Here is a 21,865-nt window from a genome sequence, read left to right as displayed (position 1 = left end):
TAATATATATGATCATATCATCGTGATCGCGCTGCAGGCACCGTCGCAAACAACTTTACGACACCACTGACAGTGACATGCCTCTTTCAGACTTTTCATTCCTGCAGACAGACTGAGCAAGCAGCGAGTGTGTTATGTGTGCTCTGCTCTCATTCTTCGACCGTGTGAAGCTACAGTTAGAACAGTCTTCGGTTTTTAATAAAAGACTGCACATCGAAATGCATTGTGCAATGTTATAAGGATTCTCGGTAAACTCAAAGTAGAATATGGTGACAGTTGCAAGCAGCGCTGCGCTCTCCTGTCCTGAAATATCGCTCTCTAATGGATTTAATATTCCTATTCTGGGTTTAGGTGAGAATACACTTTAACTACACAAACACAAATAACTTACATTTGTTTATCGCATTGATAGAAACATATCGCAGTCTAGTAAATGCGTAACTGTTGTTTAGCTCATGCTTGGAAATAAGGCTACGGGGCTTCTTGTGGTAAGGTAGCATAGTGCAATTGCAGTCTCAGATTATAAAACCATGGGAATTTTACTTTTTAATTTAAATTCAAAAAGAAGGAAAGCAAAAAATACAATGGTATATGTCCAAATATGTTTGCATTTAAACCTTGGTTTTATTATAGTAAAAGTTTTATTTCAGATTTATTGTTACTATGGTAAGACAATGGAAAATATGTGGTGTGTTTGCATTCATTGACTGTCTGCTGTGTTCCCTTAACAGGGACATCTCATCAGGGAGGTTATAGTCATGAAGCAGTAGTGTACGCTCTTCAGCAGTGTGGCATACGGCATATAGACACAGCTAAACGTTATGGTTGTGAAGAGGCTTTGGGGAAAGCTGTGGTTGAAAGTGGTGTACCGCGAGAGCAAATCTGGCTCACCACCAAACTGTGGCCTGCAGACTACGGCTACCAGAGCGCCAAACAAGCCTGCCGGGAATCATGTGCCAGACTGGGGGTGGATTATTTAGGTAGGTGTGTTATGGTGGATCAAAGGTCCATTTGCTTGTTAAACTCTTGCTGATCTTTATCACATTATCACACTATGTAGCACATTTTGACCTGGAATTCTTTTCATTCTCACAGACTTGTATCTGATGCATTGGCCTGACAGTATGGTTTCAGGTCGTTCTAACAGAGAGGTTAGAGAGGAGACGTGGAGAGCTCTGGAGGAGCTTTATGATGAAGGTTGATGCTCTGTTTTCACCACTGTTTAGACATGATACTTCAATTATTGTCCATGTAAATCTTCATTTTTTGTTAATTTTCAAGCAACACCCACTGAACTTTGTTACAGGTTTGTGTCGTGCCATCGGCGTGAGTAACTTTCTCATCTGTCACTTGAACGAGTTAAAAGACGTTGGTGGAGTTGTTCCTCATGTTAACCAAGTATGAATGAATGAGAGATTTTAGCCGCTTTTATACAACAAGTTTGGGTCACTTCACATCCACTTTTTAATACAACTGTTGCATTAGGGAAGACATCAAATTTGTGCCATCGTGACTTTCTTTCATCTGTGGCTCACAAAAGAAGGTATTTTTTTGAGAAATGTCTCCGTGGTTTTGTGTCCATACAATATGTTAACATGTTCTTTTGTGTTCTACAGAAGAGAGTAAGTCATACAGGTTTAGAATGACTTGAAAATGAGTAAATGATAAAAGTACATTCATTTTTGGGTGCACTGTCCCTTTGTTGCAATATCACACCTGTAGTTGCACTTGTGGACTTAATATTAAACCAGATGAACTCGATTTGATTGAATGACTTTTTGTGTGAATCCGATTTGTTTGCAGGTGGAGTTCCATCCCTTCCAGCAGCCAATGAAGCTGGTTGAATATTGTCGTAAAGAGGGTATTGTGTTTGAAGGCTACTGTCCTCTGGCCAAAGGTCAGGCTCTCACTCACCCCACGATTCTTCAGCTGGCCCAGAAATACGGCCGCAGCGCATCCCAAATCTGCATTCGCTGGAGTATTCAGGTACAGATTTCAATACATTCTCATAAGCTGTTTAATATGTATTAAAACAGTTTGAGAGTTGGGGGAAAGTCAGATGGTGTGGTTTATAACTTACATAAAACCTTTGGGGTTTTTTGTTAACAACATACTACAAATATAATGATGTTTGATTTGCTTTTGATGTGATATTTAAAATAGTAAAAAGTTTCTTTCTGTAATTGCTAGTAAATATAATTTTGAGGACGCTGTTATGATGTTATATATCAATTGAGTTTTACGTCTTGTCAGAACGGAGTTGTCACTATTCCAAAGTCCACCAAACCAGACAGAATTCATGAAAACTGCCAAGTAAGTTTAAACATTTAACATGAAAAAAACACCACCACCAAACTTTAGTTATTCAGCAAGAGTGTCTGTCAGTGTTCTTTGTTAGACTTTTCTTCTATTGCAGCTAAATCAATATTCAGGATGTTTTGTAATATACGCGTTACATTTTTAGATCTTTATATGTGCTTGAATTAATGTCTAGCCTGAAATGAAACAAGTTAAGCAATGCACAAACTAACAATTCTCTGTTTGTCCCTGTATTTTTATTGCAAGTTATGCAGTGCTCCATACGTTCTCTCGGTCTCTTTGAGATCATCCTTTTTTAATAGACACAGACCATGTCTGTGAATGATTTCACTATGGTGATCTGTCACTCCTGCTGTGCAGGTGTTTGGGTACAATTTGGATGATTCAGACATGGCAGCCATGAGATTGTTGCATGATGGGAGACGTGTGAGCTGGGAACCAACTCATGTGGAATAACCATGATACTGTATATGAAAATCTCTAATACAACCACCTGTTCAGGTGAGCCTGGAGAAAAGTGCAAATCAGTCAACTAAAAAAAGCAAATAATCAAAAATTGAATTGTTGGTAATTGTTTTTCGTTTTATTAGACTTGAATTCTATGGTTTAGTAGTTGTAAAATACAAGTCGGTACTGTGCTTAAAGTAATTATAAGCAACACGGCATTGAATCGGATGGGTACAAAATCAAGGATGATCTCAAAGACTTGTTGTCTTCACCAGTTCAGACTGGGAACTCATTCACTCATTGTCTTGCTTAAATATGACACGTCATTTCTCCACAGGTTTTTGGGTTCACACTAAAAGAGGACGACATGGAGCGAATTAATAGGTTACATAATAATCAGAAGCTAATTCATCTCAGTTATCCCATCTGGAAAGGATAACTTCAAAATCAAAGAATTTTCCTGTAGGATAAATGGCACACCTTTGAAATCCATATCCTGATCTCACTCTAAAGGAAGGTTATTTATGAAATGCTGATGTCACATGTGCCTTTTAAAATGAAATTTTACACTGTTCATTCCATTCCAATATAAAGAACAAAAAATATGATGGAACATTTAAGTAGAAGTCTAGTGTCAAATTATTTAGAAAGTTATGGATCTATTACACATGCAAATTATTTTGGTGTTAAAGCTGTACAGAGAGTTGTCAATGGTGGGATCATTTCAAGTGGATAAACTTACGCAACAGTATATTAATGGTTATCCAAATGTAATGATACTTTCATTATAAGTCCATTACTGTACACAGTTTTGTGGATTAAATGTTTTGTGTTTAACATAAAGCCACATGCTGTCCATAGAGTTGGAGTTGTATTAACATAAATAAACCCTTTAATGTTGTGGAACTTTAGAGAAAGAATTTAGAGCAATGTTGGGACACATCAGACACAGATCTTTATAGCAGTGTTACCAATATTGTTTATTCCATCCTTCTCGCTTAGAATCATTGTTGTACAAGTTACACTTTCTTCTCAACATCACAGGTTTCAGTTAAATTATTTTTTAATCTTGTCCTCTAACATCCAGTTTCACCTCCCTCTCCTTGCAAACAAAAAAGCAGATTGTATTATACAAAAATGCAAACCAATTTTCACACAGTGAATTCTTTTACAAAGTCATAAAATGGCGTAATAATGGCTACATCCACATTGGAGTAAGATGGTTCTAAACATTCCTTAATGGAGTATAATATATATTTATATATAAAACCTTTCCTTGTTGAAATTGAGCCTGTACCTTAATTTAAGAGATTTTACAAGACAACTTGGAAGTAATCATAAAAAAGCCATTACATTTCCCAAAAAGTTAGGAATAAAACAACAACAACAACAAAAACACAAAAGACAGCCATAACAGTGTTATAAGGTTCAAAATGAGTTAATTTGCTTTTCATGTAAATGAATTTAACAGGTCTGCTCAAAACAGACAATTCAGGCAAAGAAATGAATATCATCCATTACGAACAGACCCGTTCTCAAAGAAAATCACTCAATCCTGCAATTTCTCTATTGAGGAAACAAAAACTCATGCAGAAAACTGTAAATGAGCCTTACAATGACTCTTCCCATGAAGTTGCTAATGTAATCGACATGATTTAATTTGTAAAACAAATGAAAAAATATCCACATAGAAATAATTAGCTCAGTGAGATCACTGATAATTGAAGAAAAAAGTTCAACAGCACCCAAGCAAGTGCTAAATATTAAATACAAGATAGCACATTCCCATATAATCTAAACATTAAAATAAAAAGCATCCTGGCAGTGCATCACTCGAGAATGCTTGCTGTAGCACAACATTGGGCACTCTGTGAAAGCCAAAGGAAAAGTCAGCACACCCGCAAAGCGTTGGCTAACGCATCAGGCTCCGTTTTTTCTGTCATAGCAGCAGTTAGCATTGCGAAACAGAATGCACATCATGCTAGCACGTTCACCTAGCCAGAACCAAAGAAAACCCAATGCTAATGGTGACTGGAGCGTGTTAGTAAAGCTCCTGCAAGTTTAATTTGGCAAAGATATGACTATTCTGACTGCAACAAGAACAACCTGTACACAGCCAGGAGATGATTCTTGGACTCAAAGCCAGTTTTTTGCCTCTTTTAAAAAATAAAGCGTTGCCTTGTAACGTGGTTTGTCATGTTCATGTCTTTAAAGAGTATCCACTGGATTCAAACGTATCCTACACAAGTTTGCAGGAGTGTGCAATTCTCTATTTAAATGTAAAGGAAATTCAGTGAGCCTATTCTCCTGGCGCAATTCATTCAGGTATTTCATAAAATGGAACCATTGAACGCAAATGCAATAGTTGAGGTGTCTCATATTAATGATCGGTAACTAGAAAAGGCAATTGGGTCAATCTCACAAAACACGTTTAAAACATTTCTGGGGCGTATTTCACCCAAAATCAAAAAGTCAAAAAAATAAATCATTTTTATTATGCAAAGGTAATTATGGTATTGTCTTAACATGTACATTTAAATAATATTTCGGTAATGCAAATCATATAAGAATCACCATTGAGAATAATGGGAGTTACTAAACAATAACTGACCAGATTTGTAAGAATTTACCATTAAAATAATGTAACAATGAAACAACCTAAATGGTCCTAAAAAGAAGCTTAATTTCCATTATGCATAATACATATTTTTCTTTTGATCTTGGAATGAAATGTGACCTTGTTTTTGTTTAACTGACCCAACAACAGGCTACAACAAAGCCCAGAAGTCTCCGAGCAGATGGAAAGGTCTAAATGCTCCTAGTTACGGAGTGAAAGCATTATATAATCTTACATATCAGACAAGGCATGAACTAGGTCTTGAGAATTCAACAGCATGGAAAACGCTACTAAAACTGACAAAGAATTTTCATGTTAAAGAGAGGGAGGAAGTAACAATTTAGCATCAATAAAGATGACATTCTGGAGAATTTGCTCAGAGCAAGTGTGATGGACATCACACAATAAGTTTAAACCTCATTAGGAAGGTTGACGTCATCTCTGCGTGTCAGCACAGCTCGATTTCAATCTTGATGATTTCTTGAAAAGGCTGTGTGCGCTCTGCACGAGCAAAAACATCAAATGACCGTGACTACAAGTCATCATAATAGGAGAAATCAACTATCACCACAACTATAGCACAAAAACGACAAAGATTACATGTTAAGAGGTTGCACCCAAAATTGGAGCTGTATATCATAGTCGGTCTCAAGAGACTAGAACAAAATGTCACACGTGAAGAATGTCATCACTATAGGAAGACTTCAAATAATCGTGTTCTCTCACGGGGCCTCATTTTTAAACAGTCACTGAATAGATTGTGTAAAAACACATTTAAGTCAAAGCAGGGTGGTTGAGGTATAAATAGACCTCCTTTATGAACAGAACCAATTTATGTGTCTATAGTTTGTAAAAACCTTTTTTATGTAAACGGTTGCATTCAATTTGATGCGACAATTTGCATAATGTTTTTACAAACCGTTTAGAGAAATACCCTTGTCTGGTTTTCTATAGAATTGATTTCAAACAAATCATACAAACAAAGAAGTCATTTGCAGATCTATTTCATTTAAAAGACATTAAATAGCTAATCTAGTATAAACACCTGTCTGGAAACCCGTCAAGATTTTTATAGAAATTCATAAGTAAATTTCATGTTCTCCAGAGTGTCAAAACTGTAAGATAGTCGGCTACGGGACCTGCCGTTGTTGAAGCTACACTCCCTGGTACTTTTCTGTGCAGCGGTTTAGCGGCATGAATATGCAAACTCGACCAGGAGAGCCAAATATGCAACTTCACAGAAGTTAGGGAAAACTGATGAAAATATTTCCTTATAGGCTGTAATCTTACAAAACGACTGTGGCGCTTGGAGACGAAAATAATTTCATCCCGAACCGCAAAGCTCTGGAGAACACAAGGGACTTGAAGTGTCGAACCTCTTATACTGAAAAGCACACACATGGAAAAAACATGGAAAAAAGTGCTCATTCTTAAAGACATTTGTTTGCATTCTATAAAACAGAATGCTTTAGATGCGTGTTAGAACACATTTACAAATTCCCTAACAGTTATATAGCCAAACCATAAATTAAACAAAAACCTGACAATATATATATATATATATATATATATTCCCCTTGTGTTATCCAGAGCTCAATCTAACTGGCTTACAGCGATACACTGCCACGGTTGTAAATTGTGTGTGGAGTCCCATGTTAACGGTCCATAAAAATGGATTCATAAAAGGTTCTCCATGCTACGTTACACCTGGCGAGTCAGATCATATCCAAGGCTGCAGGGATCCAGGGAGTTTAAATGTTTCAACGCAGGCCCTGACTGCAGCGCTCGTTACAGTAACTAGTACCGATGCTAAAAATGTGTGCTTGATTTTCACTTCCATTCCACTAATGATCACATATTCCATGCTAGCTTTGGGTTTACTGTTTGTTGTTGATATACGGGGGAAACGGCAAAAAGTAAGCATTATTCAGATGCCCTGGTTTCCAGGCGATGAGAAGTCGTTTAAAACAAAAAGCTCATTCACAGAACAAAAAGAAAAATTTATATCACGGCAGATACTGCTCATTTTCTAAATAAAACAACAGAGAGGTTTGTGTTTGTGCATGCATGTAGCAGCATGCAGGTGTGTGCGCGTGTGAAAATGTGCGTTCCTTATTTTGAATATTAAAAACGCCTCTCGGCGTCTTTATCACGATCCTGGATCCCCTTCGGTTCAAATTAGGTAAGAGATGTTTTTTAAGACCCCACCAAGAAAGCATGTTGACCATTGGAGGTGGACAGGATATTTGTGTGTGTGTTTTGTGTAAATACACTCTTAAGAGCAAGAGTGAACGACACCATTCTTTTGAAGGTCTGAGCTACTTGCTGATTGGTCAGCAGAGCAGAGGGTGAGAGAAGACGTCTTATTGGTCAGCGACAGCATAGATCCACCCACGCTACTGGCTGGCTTCATGCCACTGGATCCATTAGACACCTCACTGGTGGAGAGATGGGGACAACAACAGAGAGAGTTAGTGTATTTGTGGATATGATATATAAAGGGACAGTTCACCCAAAAATAAAAATTCTGTCATCATTTACTCACCCTCGAGTTGTTCCAAACCTGTATAAATTAATTTGTTCTGATGAACACAGAGTAAGATATTTGTAAGAATGCTTGTAACCAAACAGTTCTTGGCCACCATTGACTACCATAGTAGGAAAAAGTCCAGTGGTAGTCAAAAGTGCACCAGAACGGTTTGCTATCCTACATTCTTCAAAAATTTTTTGTTTTGTTTTCAACAGAACAAGTATTTTTCCTACTATGGTAGTCAATGGTGGCCAAGAACTACTGTTTGGTTACAAGTAGGGCTGTCGCGATAAACCGACCTAACGTGATTTATGCACAGCTTTTGAGTGAAGTACGGGAAAATGCTGCTGCATCCGAAGGCCAGAGGGCGCTCTCATGTGGAAACTCCAAAAACGCACTGCAGAAGAAGACCGTAACAAGTTCTAGAATCTAGGAAATGCCTATGGACATCTTTTTATCACTGTTACACAAGCCTCATCAGGTATTTTTATGATAATAAAGTATATTTATAATGATCATGTCATTACCGGTGTTGCTTTTTCAAATGCACATTATAAGCGACTCAAACTCGCACTGCTTTTAGATCGAGCAGAGACGTGCTTCACAGACAAGCTAAGCATAAAAAAATCGACACATTGCATATCACAGCCAGCTTGATTTCAATAGGATTTAGTGGTATCGCGATAAATTATCGTGCAGCCTTAGTTACAAGCATTCATCCAAACATCTTTCTCTGTGTTCATCAGAACAAAGAAATCTATACAGAGTTGGAACAACTAGAGGGTGAGTAAATGAAGACAGAATTTTCATTTTTGGGTGACCTGTTCCTTTTAATGTCTGTCAGGGCAGCAAAAAAACATTTTTTTAAAAAACATTCTATCTTTACTCTGGGTAGACAGTAACTGCTATTCGAGATCTGCAGGTTCTCTAGAGCAAAGCATCTTCTCAATGGCAATTAACAAAGAGTTCTGTGTGCAAAAGCTCAGCTGCTCACTCACCCCAGCGCTAAGGAGAGTTCCTCCAGCTGGGCTTTATGGTCAGGCTGCCCGTTCTCTGTGGCCTTCAGTTTGTATTCATGAGCCACCTGGTTCTCCTGTAATTGTGGACACAGACTGAGATCAAAATTTTCATACATTAAAGGAACAAATAAAAACAAAACAACAACAATAATACAACTTCAAAGGAACTAGGGATGCCTGCTTGACTCACCAAGGCAATTTCACGGGTTCTCTTTCCGATCTCTCGCTCAACGTGATGCAGCTCCAGGCTGAGCTGTTCACTGGATACAGCTGCAGCTGTAGACCATTTCACTGCTGGCGCGGGCTGAGCCGCCAGCGCGCACGCCTCCCTCTGCAGGAGCATGGAGTTACTGGCAGCCTGTGTGAGCGAGCAAGACAGACATTTATTAATATTACTAAGTGGGATACATTGAACCATGTAACCTGAGTCTGGCCGATTTGTGAGTCATGAATTTAAATGGACATTTCAAATGCACCTCCATGCCCCGGGTCTGCTGACTGATCTGCTGGTTGACTTGCTGGAGCTCGATCTTGAGCTGCTCGCGGTCAGAGGCGGACACGGGCAGACTGTCGGAAACATGAGAAGCAGACATGTGTACCATCATCATGATAAATGACACACAAGCACGCATTTCATGTAATTCTCAGATGGTTTAAGAGTGTGTACCGCTCGCTGAAATGTCCCTGAGTGTTCATGCTCTGGTGCTGAGAGTACGAAGCTCTGCCCCAGCTGCTGTGGTTTCCATACGAATAGTCTGCTGTGTAAGGAAAGAACATTATACCAAACAGCCATGTTTATTCTTTGGGGATCGAAACCATGACGTTAGCATTGCAAGCACCATGCTCTAGCAGTTAAGCTATAGAAACACTTTTGATTACTGGTGTATAAAGATTTTTAGTCACCTGTCATTGTCAGGTGTTTCGAGCCTGAGGCCTGTGAGGAAGCCATGGCCTGTACCGGCCCAGTGGTCTGGTAACCCGTTTTCGATGTGCGTGAAATGGCACCAAAGGGAGACACTGTGGGCAGAGGGCCAAAGGGAATGATTGGATCATCGTCTTTGGCTTCGGCAGAGCGTCGCTGGGTGTCCAGCGGAGGCTCGCGCAGAACTTTTCCCTCTGCGTTCTGTTTTGAGAGAGTACAGCAAGCAAGTGAAAAACAGATCAATAAAACCTTTCAATTCATGAAAAACAGATGGGTCACTTGCCATCATCTCCACAGTGCTAGTGATATCTTTTGGTTTAGCATCCTTGGAGCCAATGTATGATCCTATTGTATCACATGACCAGGGGGAATACTGTCCAGCGTAGTCTGGCTCCCGACTTCCAAAGACTTTTGAGCCATCTTCCAAATACTAAAAAAACATTCAGAAGAAGAGTTGAGCATTACACTTGAAATACATTGTCAACGCCATAAAAGGGATTTGTTCGAGATAACAGTGAGATGGTCTCACCTCCTGAGGGTAGTCATTGGGGAAAGGGTGTGTGGGGAGAGTGGGGGAGGCAGCAAAGGGAGGAGGAGAGATTACTTTTCTTTCCTCCAGCTGGACCAGCAGCTCCTTACGCCTACGGTGCAAGTCGTCCAGACTAGGCTGAGAACGACTGTACGGGTCCTTACGAGCAAGAGAACATCAACAAATCAATGGACAGTTTAATTATAGACTGGCATGCAACAAAACCGTAGCTCATTCGCCATCTATTTAACAGAAACACGACTTACTCTCAAGTGGGATCTCATCTGGCTGGGGTGTGATCCAGCAGGATAGTACCCATCTGGTGGGTACCTATCTCGGGGTGAAGACTCCTGGGGGTGGTACAGAGACCCTGTGGCCCCTGCGGGAGGTGGAGGCATAGGGGCTGGAGGAACGTCTAAAGGAATGGGGCTCATCCTCACCAAGTCATCTCTGGGAGGGGCGAATGGAGGTGGGGGTGCGGGATAATGTCCATGTCTGCGGCTGTAATGGGAGGGGGGTGCGTAGGGGTGGGCTGAGAAAGGAGGACCAGAGTGGTGGTTCTGATATTGGCGCTCTTGGCCGTAACCTGGGTAGGGCTCTGGGTAAGGGGACACTGTAGACTCTCCAGGCGGAGGTGGGTTGCGGATGTAACGGGGAGATACATACTGTGGAGGTTGGTATGGGTAGGGGTTGCCTGTAAAAAAAAAAGAATATGAACATGAAGTGCCTGACTGCTAATTTAGGACAAGCATTTTGATTATCTCCATGTATGAGACTAAACTGTCAAATGTGTCGAAGCCCATTCACCTGCTGGGTATTGAGCATCATACTGAGATCCTGAGGGTGGAGGTCTGGCTGGCTCTGGGTAGAAGAGCTCAGGTTGTTGAGGATACATCTGTGGAGCACCTCTGGGCATGACTGGCACCTGCTTGGACATGGGTAAGTGCTCTGCCCTGGGGTGAGGCACAGAGTGCGGTATTAGGGCCATGCCAGATTTATCAAGACTAAAGGAAAACAAAACAGCAGAAATCAGCCGATAAAAACTTGCGTGCACACTGTTCTTTCCTCTTAAAGTCTAATCTATAATATGCAATTTCACCTTCATATAGTACATTTTACTGATATACTTTAATAACACAAAAGTAATCAAGTAAATGGAAGCGTTCTGATAATCAGAACTTTATTTGCAATTATGGTTGTTGACCTTAAAGATAATGTGCTCAATTCAGATTGCATCATATAACAAATGAGCTTACGAGTCAGGTGGAGATCCAGGAGCACTTAGACTAATGCCATCCATCTTGGTTTTTAGTAAAATTTCGTAAGTGGAGGGATCTGTGCCTCTGGGGATGAGCTGGGGAAGATGGGTCCCAGGACCAGCAATACCATTGGTAAGGGTTGAGGGCTTCCGTCCAGGTTCCAATGGAACCACTTCTTCAGGCAGCAGACCAGGAGTGCAGGACACCCGTGCAGCAAGACGTTTGTTCATTTTACGGTACCTGCAGAGGGTTAATAAAAAAAAAATTGTGGATTACGCTCTTCAGGACGTTACTGGTGGATAAGAGAAGGAAACGATGGTGTAGAGGTAAAAGAGGTGTACCGGTAAAAGAATAACAGGAGCAACATGGTAAAGGTATAATTTACCAAATATGTGCTAGATGGTTGAACCTACTGTGTGCTATAAACAATAATACCAATGTTATATTAAAAAATTGGTACGAGTGGGAAACATGTCTTTTCCCCAAATAGTTTAACCATTTTCATACAGTCAAAATTAACAGACTTACATCCTATTCGCACGGGATTAGTATTATCTGGGGACCTCGTGTGGTTTATAAATTACCTCCCACATCTGTATTTCATGTGGCGCATTCGCACAAGATAAGTGAAGCCTGTGATTTTACTCAAATTTACTGACTTATTTCCCCAGATGTGATGGCAAGTAGGGCTGTGCGATTAATCGAAATCGAATCGCAATCGCGATGTGAGACATTGCAATTTGCTAATCGCAAGAAGCTGCGATGTGGACGCTATGTAAAAAAATGAAACGCGTCTGTTCCAAGCCCGCTTTGAGGGGCATTCTTGCTAACCAACTGAGTGAGCGCACCTCCGTTATGCCCAAATAGCACTGCCCTTGCGAACTGCGTAAACGGTAGTCATAAAAACAGAGAGAGCGAGAGAGAGAGCGAGAGAGAGAGCGAGAGAGAGAGAGCGAGAGAGAGAGAGCGAGAGAGAGAGAGCGAGAGAGAGAGAGAGCGAGAGAGAGACCCTCGCAGGAGAGAGAGAGCGAGAGAGAGAGAGCGAGGAGAGAGAGAGAGAGGAGAGCAGAGAGAGAGAGCGAGAGAGAGAAGAGCGCAGAGAGAGGAGCGGAGACGAGAGAGGAGAGCGAGAGAGAGAGCGAAGAGAGAGAGAGAGCGAGAGAGCGAGAGAGAGACGCAGAGAGAGAGAGAGAGAGAGAGAACGAGAGAGAGCGAGAGAGGATTATCGCGCGTCTCTGCCCTGCGTTGCACGTTTCCCACGTCTCGCGAGGAACTGTTTAAACTTGACGCGTGGACACACAGGCTGTCATACTCGCACGCGCGTCTCTGCCTTGACGCACATGCAGCCTGTTATACTCGCGCGTCTCCGTTATACTTGAGTCCGGCTCCACAATGTCTCCACAAGCGCATCTGGCAATATGGACGAGGCTTGACGCACGGGCGCACCCTGTGTCAACTCACGCCTGGCTCTGCATTTCAAACAAATGTAAATTCTATCTAACTGCTTTACTAATTTCACTTGGATTTCAGCAAATTTTCAACTTATTTTAAAAATCCCAAATAGGCCCAGGCCTACATAAAAATTAATAAATCAAACTGTGTAACCCATTTTAATAATTCACTGATACAATAGAACATTTTATGGATTTAAAGGTTATAATGGGCGTTGTATTTGTTTTAATGAAAACTCTAATAGTGTACACTGGTATTTGGATTCTATTGGTGTGGTGTAATCTGGCAGTTGGCAACCTATAGAACAACAGTAATTCCTATATCAATAATACCCAAAACTGCAAACTGAATTTTGTAATGGTTTTAATGGAAACAATTAGAATTTCTCTAATGGTTTTGATGGTTTTTTTCAGCAGGGCAACTATACCCATACTGTGCGGCACACTATTGACAATATAGAGTTGAAGCTTGATTTAGAAACATTAAATCGCAAATCAAATCGCAATCGCAATGTCTGTCAAAAAAAATCGCAATTAGATATTTTCCCCAAATCGCACAGCCCTAATGGCAAGGCTTTGTGTATAGTTTGTATAGCCTATAGTTGTATGGTGTTTAATGATATATGACCATACCTGTCAGCATTTGAGACCCGTGATCGCGAACCAGACAGAAGATCACCGCGATCTCGGGTCTCAAATGTTACAAGAGTTTCCATGATAAATAAACAAACTCCCTGTAACTTATGGATATGACCCAGCACCCGAAATAATATCAAAACACTTCAAAACAGCCTCCATTATTCGCAAACGGTGGATATAACCTTGAAAAATGATATATGAGCCCGCCAAATCACAGAGATGCCGATTCGCACGGGACTAATATTATCACAGGACCTCGGTGTTCGTCAAAATATGGATTCGCACGGGATTAACCTCTGCAATTATTACAAATGACTAGAGGACCCCAGGTAATACTAATCCCGTGCGAATAGAGCTTTACTACATAAAATAAAATAGGAATGTGTTTAGCTTTAACTATTTTGTATTTACTTCACTTAAATTCTGCTTTCAAGATATCGGCAATGGCCAAACAAAACCAATAATGAATTTTAAACCACCAGATATAGAGGGTATTGGCACTCACTTTTCCAGCTCCTCCTGAGAATGGGCGAAGGTGCAGCTGGCTCCTCTGGGACAGCCTCCTTTCTGCTTCATGTCTCTGCACATGTATGTCTTGTACTTGCTGTGCTGGGGCAGCTGCTGCGTGTCAGCACCCTTCTTACTGTGGTTCTGAATGAAGTCCACCAGGCCGTGCACTACAGTCTTTACCGCCACCAACCCTTTCTCCAACTGCTCCCAGGTGGGAGGAGGAGCGTCTGGAGGAAGCAACAGCCATTAGTGGTAAACAGATAACCGTATAAAGCATAAGGCATACAAAATTCTGCCTATGTAAGACTAGTAATGCTCTAAAGCTCAGTTTCAGTTAATACAATTTCTTACTACAATACACAAGCATTCAATACACCAGTCAAAAGATGACGATTATATGGCAGATTGATGTTTATTTTATAACCAACCTGGACTGGGGTCGATGTTTGCAAGCAGCTCCAGGTGAGGTCTTAGCCGGTTGAGGTTGGCGGGGTCACCCGTCCTCTGCAGTGCGATGGTCAACTCCTGAACGCTCTGAGCAAATGACGCTGGCGTCTGCAACTGAAAAAGCAAGGACAATAAAAGTCACAATTCCTGCCAGATTTTACATTCTCAATTATTAAACAAATTAAAAAAAGACCAAAGAAAGAAATAAAAACATTTAATGCATCCAAACAGATGGGTGAAGGAGAAGAAGGCAGAAATAATGTGATTTTGTAAGTCTTTGATGTTACTTAGTATAGCAATCATGCTGGGCTGAGTATACCTTGTCAATAATGGATTGCATGTGGGACTTGTGGGACTGGTCTCCATAGAGTAAAGAGGACCACTGATCGGGGGCGATGCGTAAGCCTCCCTCCATGGCAATTTGCACAATCTGAGAGTCGTGTTCCCGCCGAAGTGCCTCATACGTGCGGAATTCCTCTTTCAACTGCATTAGCGATGAGTCCTCATCTCGCTTCGTCACCTACAATACCAAATAGATTCAACTGAAACACCAGAGCTATAGCAGTTGCCCAACAACACACTACAAAAATAAATATAATGAATATACTGTACATATGCAAGCAGCTCTCCGGGAGATAGACTAACCTTGAAGCAGGAGGCACGGTAGAGGAGCTGGACTACATGTCCAATACTGGTTTTGGAGGCCTGAGGAAACCTGGGTTCAAGTCTCTGGACTACAAAGAGAACCAGAACCTTCCTGGAAAGAGCAGATCCATCTTCCAAGGCCAACAGCACCAGCTTTAGTGCCTCCTCTTGCATGGCTATAGATAAACAAAGATTCAACAGGTAAAGACACAAGAAAAAAAACTTCCATGCATAACATGTCAAACAACCACTTTAAGGTGACACTTATCATTTCTGCACAACTAGTTTCCCAACCACTATACATTAGTCATCAAACAGATGGTTCTGCCCTATTTAACTAAACTATAGCCATTGATTTAGCCATGTTGGAATAAAAATAAAATAAAACGTTTTGATCGCGTTTAGACTTACTTTGTGTGCACACTATTGTTTCTGTTCATTCTATTGGAATAGGACAACATAATACAAAAAATTGTCACCTTTAAGTATCATCTTACCTGGGCCCAGGAACTGGCAGCCTCTGGCTCTGACAGCAGCCCACAGGTTGGAGGAGAGCTGCTGGGGATTTTGATGCTGCAGGATGAGCTCTGTAACAGTCCTTTCACCCAGAGAACGGGCCGCCCGCATGGCCCTGACCCTGCCTTCTTCTTCCACCAGTTGACAGTGCACCAGGGTCACCAGCTTTCTCTGCATGGGGCGGCTTAGCATGCTCTGAGCAGCATTATTCAACCCCACCCCTAAACACAGGAAAAAATATGTAAACGATTTTGATTATGACCATAACACTGACTTACACGGACCATACGTAAGTGTATGATATAATGCGTGTTACCTCGCGCACTGCTGAGGGGTTTGAGGTAGAGGGCCAGCTCCTCAACGCACTGCCGTGCCTCTTCATAATGCTAGGTGTCCTCTGGACAGGTAATGAGTGCCACAGGTTGCTGTTTGGGCACCTGAGAAAGAAGGACATAAAGCAACAAGTTCATGTAGGTGACCTCTTTAGAAAGATCTGCGGTAAAATTGCACTGATCGAAATATCTCACCTGTCCCCCGACCAGCTGTAGCAGGGCAGAGTTGACAGGCAACTGCTCAATGTCAGTGTTGATGGCCGTCTGGTCGAAGGGACAGGCCTTGCGGTGCAGCTTGTTGAGGCACATCTTGCAAACGGTGTGGCCGCAACCTAGACTGATGGGTCGACGCACCGTTTCCTCGAACGTCTGGGTGCATATGGGGCACAGTAAAAACTCGGTCCATTGTGGAGCTTGTACAGGCATCGTAGCAAGGCTGTTCTAGGGGAGCAAGGGGGGTTCTCCTAGGTGCGTGCACGTGTGTGTGTGTGATTGGGCATTACATTTAACAAAGGGAAAAACGATAGATGAGAAAAATGAAAGATTCCACTGGAATCAAAAAATCTTCTGAACACAGGAGTTAAATAAGATAAATTCACACGTCCAGGGTGATCATCACATGGTGTGAAACCTGAAACCTGCAAAATAAAAATGTTACAGGTTATTTAAAGAAATATGTAAACAGTAGAAACAAATAGCCAAAATGGTGTATATATAAGGTATAGTATTCACCACTATCATGCAGTAAAACGCAGTTCCCTAATGCTGTGTTAAGCGTTTGGCGAGAGTAAATTACATACCAAGTCAATGCAAAGACGCGAACTCGCGGCAGGCTGTGCGAATGACGCGAATCGGGCGGCGCGTTTGAGGCGTTCTTCCGCGCAAGTTGAAAATTTTCAACTCGAGCTATGAATTCGCGCGAAGAGTTTTCGCGTCACTCACGCGAAAATATCGAAATATTACCCGCGAGTAATAAAGAGCGTGGAACGCGATTGCTCGCGTTTGGTGTGAACACAGTATAATAGTCATTTTACGTTAAGCACAATGACGAAACAAGCCTGGCAACTGATGCTACCCAAACATGAGTAAAAAATCTAAAGTACATGAATAATACATAATGCATTAAATTGAAAACAAAAAAACTTTTAAATTACGAACGTAGTATATTTTCTATAAAACTTCGCTCAGTGGAAGTAAATCATATTTGATTAGAAATAATATTATTTTCTATCATGGCATTCTGCATACAGGCTAGCCTGCGCTAACACGTCTGTCAATATATTCAACTTCATAATGTAAACAATTTTGACTTTATTAGAATTACATTAACGTATACATACAAGTCTAATATTCTAATGTGGACATCTACCACCGTTATCTGCGACAAAACATGCCAAACTGCTTTAACGCTTAATATCATGTTCTCTCCAGCCCACATTCATTAGCTATCAAGCAAACACAATGTTTTCACGTTAATCTACATGATCTCAGCTAACGTTAACAGTTTAACATGGACACATTGCTCAATAATCACAATTTATTCTAGTTAGGTAAAAGAATAATATATACAGAGATAGAGTTAAATGGATACCGAAAATAGTTTGTTGCAAAAAGGCTAAAATGCTAAATAAAAAGTGGAGGATACGCAAGAAATCTAAGTCTATTGGTTTATACTAAGCCACAAGCGATACCGCGATTATGTAATATTTCGACCACTGAACCTCGCTTAAATAACCTTCTCGGTTATAACCTAACACACTATCACAACAATGTAACGTTAGCGGAATGAGGAATTTGACGAGAGTAACGTTAGATAAGAATGCTTTTGACATCAACACGAGAACAACTGTAACATAAATAATGTTAGCTATTTTTGTTAGCGAAGGCCTCCCTATTTACATCACTATGTTTAGCCAGACATGCTAACGCAACAAGCTAAATAAGCTAACTTATGCTAAACTGCTACTTTCCACTAAAATCAGATTTTCTGACAAGATTAATAAAAACGCTGTGCATAGCACTAACCGAAAACAAAACAAGTCTTCACGCGTAACGCTAAACCTTGAAATTAACCAAAGAGCCGAACGCGCTAGACGGGCGGCTAACGTTAACTGCTACAAACGAGCTATCAGGTTAGCCACCAGTGTGCGGTCCACACCCAGAAACGCACAAATAATGCACAGAAAATACGGTTCTGCAAGTCAAAAGCGCAAAGACATGATCAATATTAAGTAACTCACTCATTCTTGCTGAGTATCGGCTATCTTCATCTTTTCTTAAGAAAACGCTTAATAATTTCCTCGGTCGCCATGTCGACCGTTATAACGGGTTACCGAAATAGTTCGGGAGTTCCTCGCATAAAACTACCAGCAGCGGCAGAGCAGGGCTTGAGTTAAACAAGGAAGAGAAGAAACAGGTCAGTACCCGGGCGCCCTCTCTGGCTGAGCAGCGCACTGCATTCGGACCGATGAATTCCTGTCAAACTGTTGCTCAGCAACAACACATCCAGACTTTGATACACAACACGCACATTAGAAACTGTTGCTGCATAGTAGGGATGCACCGAATGTTCGCCCGAAAATAGCAAAAAACGCAAGTTCGGTGTTCGGCCGAATGTGTGAAATGGCCGAATAAATTTTACCGAACATGACTCGTGATATGATCAAGCAGCAACCAGCGCAGAGCGTGAGAGAGAGACAGAGACACGCGTGCGCTTTATTACTGCCGCAAACATTTTGGCTGTGTGCGTGCGTGCGTGCGTGTGCGTGCGTGCGTGCGTGTGTGAAAGCGTTCATGTTTGTATATCCCGGTGGGGACCTAAACCTGAATACACACCAACACATGGGGACTCGTGTCACCGTGGGGACCAAAATTGAGGTCCCCAGGGGCAAAAAAGCTAATAAATTGTACAGAACAATATTTTTTACAAATCTAAAAATGCAAAAAGTGTTCTATGATCTTTAGGTTTAGGGATAGGGATAGGGGATAGAATATACAGTTTGTACAGTATAAAAACATTACGCCTATGGACTGTCCCCACGGGGATAGTCAACCAAAGCCTGTGCGTGTGTGATGGAACACGCCACTCTGTGGTTGTGCAGCTGTGTGTGGCGAGTCTGTGTGTGTGTTGGTGTATGGTGTGTGGTGTGTGCGTGTGTGTGTGTGTGTGCGTGCGTCGTCGCGTGCGTGCTGGTTCGTGCGTGTGGTGTGCGTGTGTGTGTGTGTGTGTGTGTGTGTGTGGCGTGTAGCATTTTAAAGTGTCAGAGAAAGACACAGCACGGGACTTGCCGCACGGAAGTAAATTTCCGAATGAAAGCGTCTTTACCGGTCGGAACTTTACCAAAGTATGTTCTGTGCACCTTCTGAGAGAACAGTGACAGTCAGCTTTTGTGGGCGGAGTTTGGAGGAGAGACGTGAACTGAAATGGTTGTCAGTCAGCATCAGTCAGAATTGCTTGCATTGGATGTTTTTTTTTCTCAAATCATTTTGCAATGTAGCCTATAATAATCCAACAGTTTTAGTTTATTCGTATTTTTATTTTATAGGCCTAATGTGGAATGACACTTTTTAATGAACTGTTTTGTTGTAGGGGTACAGAGTAACTTACATTACATTCTTTTAGCAGTCAGTTATAGGCAGGGATGGGCATAAGTGGTGCGCAGGTGCGCATGCGCGACCAAAATTAAAAATGCGCTCTGTAAATAAGTTTAGAACGCTCATTTGCGTACTGACATGGTTACCTTTTGATGCACAATCACTGTTTTAGACCGACTAAATGTAATACTGGATAATATTTCAGTTTGTACTGAATGCTGCCAAATCTACTGATATCTCGTTTGTTACCGGTGATAAACGGGACCTGGGTGTAAATGATGAAAAACGGAGTATTGGTAGCTCCGCCTTTGATGGTTTTGCTTTCGTTAATAGAGAAGCACGCGGCACGCGCAGCCTCTGTGAATGTCTGGACCTGCGCTGCATGTCTACCAAAACACAGCTTCTCTTAAACTTTCTAAAAGGACAAGCTGTTTAACACTTGCACGCAGCTTGTGTTTCTCTATCCTATACTCGATCCTAGCTACGCACCGCAACTCTCCATGTGCGTTCGCAAGTGCACTTACCAGCAACCTGCCAAAAACCAAAAAGGTTGTCGTTTTAGGTTTCAAAATTGGTGTTGAAAATTAATATTTACTAATGTAAAAAGAAAAACAAGAAGAAATACATTACCATTGTATTTTAAGTGTACTTTAAAGTAATATAAATATAGTATTATCCCACTTTATTATTTTGTTTATTGTTCATTAAAAAGTAACTACTTTTTTACTTTTATTTTTAATAGGTAAATATAATTTGTCACACTATGTGCAATGTGAGCACCAAACCGAATCTCCAGGTGCTCTCTTGAGAACCAGATAGAAAAACTTATGTGCACCCCTGGTTATAGGCCTAATTAATATAGACTATTCATGAAGGGAGAGGGCTCAATATTTTGTTTGAATTTACTGTTTTGCTCAATTTTATATTAAGTTGTATTGTATTTTATTGAAAAGCAAGACAAATTATAAAAAGCACATTTTGACTATTCAGTTTGTGCAATAGTGAAAAAAATAGCTTAATAAATAGAAGAAATGCAAAAAAATATGTTCGGTGTTCGGTATTATTCGGCCTTCGGCCAAGTGTTTTACAGCATGTTCGGCTTCGGCCAAGAATTTTCGTTTCGGTGCATCCCTACTGCATAGTGAATACCTTCTGGCACCAAGTCAAGATTTTCAGCACAAAACATTTTATTTTAATGAATTATTGAGGGTTCATAGCAAAATGGGAAGATTGGTCAAGTGTTTAATTAGAAGTACAGGAAAATAGAACTTGTAAAAAATAAATTACTAAAAAAGTGACCTTTGTGATATAATAAAAAAATAACAGGGTGTTCCTGTTTTCTTCAGTTCTAAAACCACAATATAGGTGAGCAATTGAAAGACTATTAGACAGAAATTAACACAAGGGGATCTTTTGCAATTTTATTTAATAGATATTGTCATATATTAAGCATTGTAGCTTTCACTGACTCAATCATAAATTAATTGTTCTGTGCTTTAAAAGTATGTTGAAATTTTTTTTCAAAAGTCATTCGAGCTAATTAAATGTGCTAGACTTACGATAATACAGAATATGTACTTTATATGAAATACATATATCCTTCTTAATATGACCATAAAATGGTTATTTACAAAATAAATGTTTTCCTATTTGTTTATCAACGCTATAATATTTTCAAGGTTCTCACATGGATCGTGCAATTGCAATCAGTTCTGTCTCTCAAAAATGCTTGTTCAGTGACACATAACCTTTATATATTGAGTGGACCTTTTAAACACTGTTTGTATGGATTGTACCAATTTATGCAATAAAATGCTACAGTTGACATCAAAGGAATTAAAGTACGCATTTATTTTTCATTTTTGTCTAATCCGTCTGATTTCTGCAGGGATTAACAGACCAATCATGAATATTGAGAGAGTGCTTATAGGCTGGAGATGGAATCTACAAGCAGTGGATGCACAGTGATAGGTGCTGACGACAGCTGAATGAAGAGGAGCTTATGAATCAGTCCTTGTTTCAGAGGTTTAGAATAGAAAGCATTTGTTCATGGTTTGGGCCATTGAGGTATTGCAGAGCAAAAAGAGTC

The 21,865-nt window shown here is 40.7% G+C and overlaps 2 protein-coding genes across 3 annotated transcripts; one reads left to right on the top strand and one right to left on the bottom strand.

The window, feature by feature from the left end:
- The first annotated feature begins 97 nt into the window (after positions 1 to 97).
- Positions 98 to 3,648, top strand: zgc:110366 (uncharacterized protein LOC550476 homolog). 2 transcript variants are annotated; one of them, XM_057333877.1, is made up of 8 exons: positions 98 to 351; positions 732 to 980; positions 1,096 to 1,197; positions 1,307 to 1,398; positions 1,804 to 1,986; positions 2,254 to 2,313; positions 2,680 to 2,820; positions 3,104 to 3,218. In XM_057333877.1, the coding sequence occupies exons 1-7, from the start codon at positions 267 to 269 to the stop codon at positions 2,773 to 2,775; spliced, it is 867 nt and encodes a 288-aa protein (XP_057189860.1). In that variant the 5' UTR covers positions 98 to 266; the 3' UTR covers positions 2,776 to 2,820; positions 3,104 to 3,218. The 2 variants fall into 2 exon arrangements, with proteins under 2 accessions (XP_057189860.1, XP_057189859.1); XM_057333876.1 differs by lacking the exon at positions 2,680 to 2,820 and having other exon boundaries at positions 3,104 to 3,648.
- A 63-nt stretch (positions 3,649 to 3,711) lies between these two features.
- rc3h1b (ring finger and CCCH-type domains 1b) lies at positions 3,712 to 18,761 on the bottom strand. The gene is made up of 19 exons (XM_057333875.1): positions 18,423 to 18,761; positions 16,378 to 16,820; positions 16,167 to 16,287; positions 15,832 to 16,071; positions 15,335 to 15,510; positions 15,009 to 15,209; positions 14,671 to 14,803; positions 14,238 to 14,469; positions 11,640 to 11,882; positions 11,191 to 11,387; positions 10,650 to 11,077; positions 10,384 to 10,542; positions 10,138 to 10,284; positions 9,836 to 10,055; positions 9,600 to 9,690; positions 9,409 to 9,499; positions 9,123 to 9,290; positions 8,912 to 9,006; positions 3,712 to 7,821 (listed from the first exon to the last, which is right to left on the bottom strand). The coding sequence occupies exons 4-19, from the start codon at positions 16,040 to 16,042 to the stop codon at positions 7,659 to 7,661; spliced, it is 2,955 nt and encodes a 984-aa protein (XP_057189858.1). The 5' UTR covers positions 16,043 to 16,071; positions 16,167 to 16,287; positions 16,378 to 16,820; positions 18,423 to 18,761; the 3' UTR covers positions 3,712 to 7,658.
- Positions 18,762 to 21,865: the final 3,104 nt, after the last annotated feature.

The sequence above is a fragment of the Triplophysa rosa genome, linkage group LG5 (genome assembly GCF_024868665.1).
Source record: "Triplophysa rosa linkage group LG5, Trosa_1v2, whole genome shotgun sequence".
Lineage (NCBI taxonomy): Eukaryota > Metazoa > Chordata > Actinopteri > Cypriniformes > Nemacheilidae > Triplophysa > Triplophysa rosa.
Note: the sequence above shows the minus strand (reverse complement) of the source record. Positions and strands in the feature narration are given on the sequence as shown.

Excerpts from the sequence above, each read along its gene's own strand:
- rc3h1b (XM_057333875.1), bottom strand. The coding sequence starts at position 16,042 with ATGCTAAGCCGCCCCATGCAGAGAAAGCTGGTGACCCTGGTGCACTGT. Across the intron at positions 15,210-15,334 it reads ACCGTGCCTCCTGCTTCAAG|GTGACGAAGCGAGATGAGGA; the intron begins GTTAGTCTATCT and ends TTGGTATTGTAG. Across the intron at positions 9,691-9,835 it reads GAAACACCTGACAATGACAG|CAGACTATTCGTATGGAAAC; the intron begins GTGACTAAAAAT and ends TTCCTTACACAG.
- zgc:110366 (XM_057333876.1), top strand. The coding sequence starts at position 267 with ATGGTGACAGTTGCAAGCAGCGCTGCGCTCTCCTGTCCTGAAATATCG. Across the intron at positions 352-731 it reads TATTCCTATTCTGGGTTTAG|GGACATCTCATCAGGGAGGT; the intron begins GTGAGAATACAC and ends TTCCCTTAACAG. Across the intron at positions 1,987-2,253 it reads GCATTCGCTGGAGTATTCAG|AACGGAGTTGTCACTATTCC; the intron begins GTACAGATTTCA and ends ACGTCTTGTCAG.